At 51.6% G+C, this 2,966-nt stretch overlaps 1 protein-coding gene across 1 annotated transcript; it reads left to right on the forward strand.

Annotated features, from left to right (window-relative positions):
- The first annotated feature begins 1,123 nt into the window (after positions 1-1,123).
- On the forward strand, positions 1,124-1,429 carry LOC141953396 (feather keratin Cos1-2). The gene has a single exon (XM_074891931.1). The coding sequence runs from the start codon at positions 1,124-1,126 to the stop codon at positions 1,427-1,429; it is 306 nt and encodes a 101-aa protein (XP_074748032.1).
- The last annotated feature ends 1,537 nt before the right edge of the window (positions 1,430-2,966 follow it).

Genomic DNA, 2,966 nt, shown 5'->3' on the forward strand with positions numbered 1-2,966 from the left:
ATTCCCTTGTGATGAAGGACACACAAGGACACACACACATACACTTGTGCACACCAGCATGGAATTATATACATATGTGTGCTCCCATGTGCATCCACACAAACCTGTCTGCTTACAAGTAAAGACAAGGAAAGAACACACATGGGAACAAAAGGGACCATGGACTCTGCTGAGGATCCCGGGGGACTGGGCAGTGTTAGGCAGGATGGGGTCAAACCCCAGCAGCACAACACCTACACCTGGGGAGGCAACAACAAGTGACCACTGAGGTGAGCTGAGGAGGGAGGCAGGGAAACATATGGACATGGTAAAACCTCATGTGCAGGATCCCGCGGCTTCCATCTGAAGATGTCTGGAATTTTGTTCTAAAACCACTTCAAACAGTCCCACCAGAGTGATCCAGAGTGACATCACTTGCCTCCTCTAAAAACATCCAACAGTTGAGCTGAGCCTTCTGCCAGCACTGCTGCATTCCTGCCCTAGAAATCCTGGGGCCTTTCATCCCAGTGCTCAGAACAAGCCTTCACTGGGGAATGGGCATGGCACAAACCTGGAAATGAAAAGGAGCAGTGCAGGAAATGAAAGCACAGCCCATAGCATTAGCTGCGATGGTTTGCATTCAAGATGAGCTTGTCAGAACATTGTTACCTCTGCAAAGGTGCCTCTGGTCCTGCGGCAGTGAAGGGCAGGTATAAAAGGCAGCCCAAGTCCCTGCTCTCTCATGCACTTCTCTTGGCTCCTTCTGCTTGGGAACCAGGTGAGATGAACCCCCTTGTCCTCCTCTTCTAAAGGGACATCTCCACTTTGGAGATGTCCCAGCTGATATTGCTCTGTCCTGTCCTGGGGTTTGGATTTTCTTGCCATGACAGACGGAAACGAGGACCAGGTCTGCTTCGAGAGAGTCTGAGAGGCTAAGATATTTTTGATGTATGAATTAGGAGAGAGCCTCCTTGGGCCAGGCTGATCTTTGTATGGTGATGAAGACCATGTGGCTCCTAGTAGAGCTTCCATATCTCCACTAAGTAGTGGACTTGACTCCTTTGTGACAGGCAGCTTCTCACCCAACCTTGTTCTCTGCTTCCTTCCTGCCCTCTCTCCCAGGTGCACCTCCACCCTCAGAGACATGTCCTGCTACGACCAGTGCCTGCCATGCCGGCCCTGCGGCCCGACCCCGCTGGCCAACAGCTGCAATGAGCCCTGTGTCAGGCAGTGCCAGAGCTCCACTGTTGCCATCCAGCCCTCCCCCGTGGTGGTGACCCTGCCCGGACCCATCCTCAGCTCCTTCCCACAGAACACCGTTGTGGGCTCCTCCACCTCCGCTGCCGTTGGCAGCATCCTCAGCTGTGATGGAGTGCCCATCAACTCTGGGGGCTTTGACCTCTCCTGCATTACCAGCCGCTACTGTGGCAGAAGGTGCCCCCCCTGCTAAAGGTCCTGGTAAATCCCTACGGACACACCTTGAGGAACTTAAACATGGTGCTGGGCAGAGGATGAACATTTTGGAGATTGTTTTCAGGGTAGCTGAATGGTTTTGTCTTTTTTTCCATTTTCTTTGTTTACTGCCTCCCCTCACACCCCCCTGCACCAGCTGGGTAACATCCATCTATCTCCTCTCCCTCCCTGGGACAGGCAGACAGACATCATGCAGGAACTTCTCTATGGCCAAGGACTGCAGATTCTCAGCTGCCCCTAAGAGGGGTTTCCCTGTACTGCTGACCTCCACTTGGAGTGACTTTGTTCCTTCTTTTGACTCATTAAATTTCTGCTGCATTCAAGCCTGACGTCCATGTGGTCTTTCCCTGTGTGGACACTCCCCAAGCTGCCAAAGGAGAAGGGTGTTGCTCTGGGTGCAAGGGGGTGAGGGCACAAGGAGACCTTGCCTTGTTGTGTCTCTGTGCACAAATGCCCAGAAAGGCAGGAGGCTCTGAGGGCTCAGCAGCCCCATCAGCTCCTGAGCAAGAGCGTTCCTCTTGCTATGGCTGGAGCTGCACTGCCTTGGCAGGGGGTTGGCTTTGGGCTCTGAAAGGTGATTTGCTTTGCAGAATGGCAAGAGTGGTAAAGAAGGGAACGGCCGTTGGGATGGCCCAGAGCTGCTACTCCATATTCTTCTGCCCTCCACCACTCAGTCTAGGGGCCATGGCCAGCACACATGGATGGGACTAGCAGGGAAAAGTCGCCCATGCTGCTGAATGTCTTGAGGCTGGAAATTGGAGCTACACCTGTGGGAGCTGAGGGTAGTCAGCACAGAAATGGGGACAGTGAAACAGTGTATTTCTGAGGGGGATCTAATTGCTCTGAGACAGAATGTGCAGGAGAACATGAAGATCAGTGAGGACAAGGGTGCTGGGTGCACTTCCCAAGAGAGCTGTGGGTAAGTGCAGAGCTCTTGACTGCTTCACTGGTCCCTCCAGAGAGTTTGTGCTCAGGAACTGGCTGCCATTGTGGGGAGAGAGGATTTTATTACATGTAAATCCTTCTGATCGGTGGAAATGTGTCTCAGCAGACACTACACTCTCATATGCTTTTTCCTATGTGAACATCCAGATGCCTTGACAAAAGTGTACAAGTGGAAGAACGGAAATCCCCTCACACATGTCCTTCATCAAGAGGAAATTACGGCTCATGAAGCACAGCTCAGAACATCTGAAAGACAAAAGCTCTATAACAGCGTTTCTCTTGCATGTCTGAAATAATTTTTCCCTGGTCATGCTGCTAATAACCATCATCATCATCCCATATAGACCTCCTATGCTACCACACTGAACCTTGTAACAAGCAGAAGGTACCTCAGGTCCTTGGCAATGATGATACTGTCTGCAATTGTCCTTATAGAAGAGGGAGGGATGGCATTGTTTCTGACAGATGAGTAATGCCTTTGGCCAAAGCACTGCCAAAGTGCTGCTACTGACTCCTGGCATGACCCTTGGTTTGCCAGCCCAAATAAAGAGCTCTTGGAAAGGTAGGAA

This window comes from Strix uralensis, chromosome 22, assembly GCF_047716275.1.
Source record: "Strix uralensis isolate ZFMK-TIS-50842 chromosome 22, bStrUra1, whole genome shotgun sequence".
Lineage (NCBI taxonomy): Eukaryota > Metazoa > Chordata > Aves > Strigiformes > Strigidae > Strix > Strix uralensis.

Excerpts from the sequence above, each read along its gene's own strand:
- LOC141953396 (XM_074891931.1), top strand. The coding sequence starts at position 1,124 with ATGTCCTGCTACGACCAGTGCCTGCCATGCCGGCCCTGCGGCCCGACC.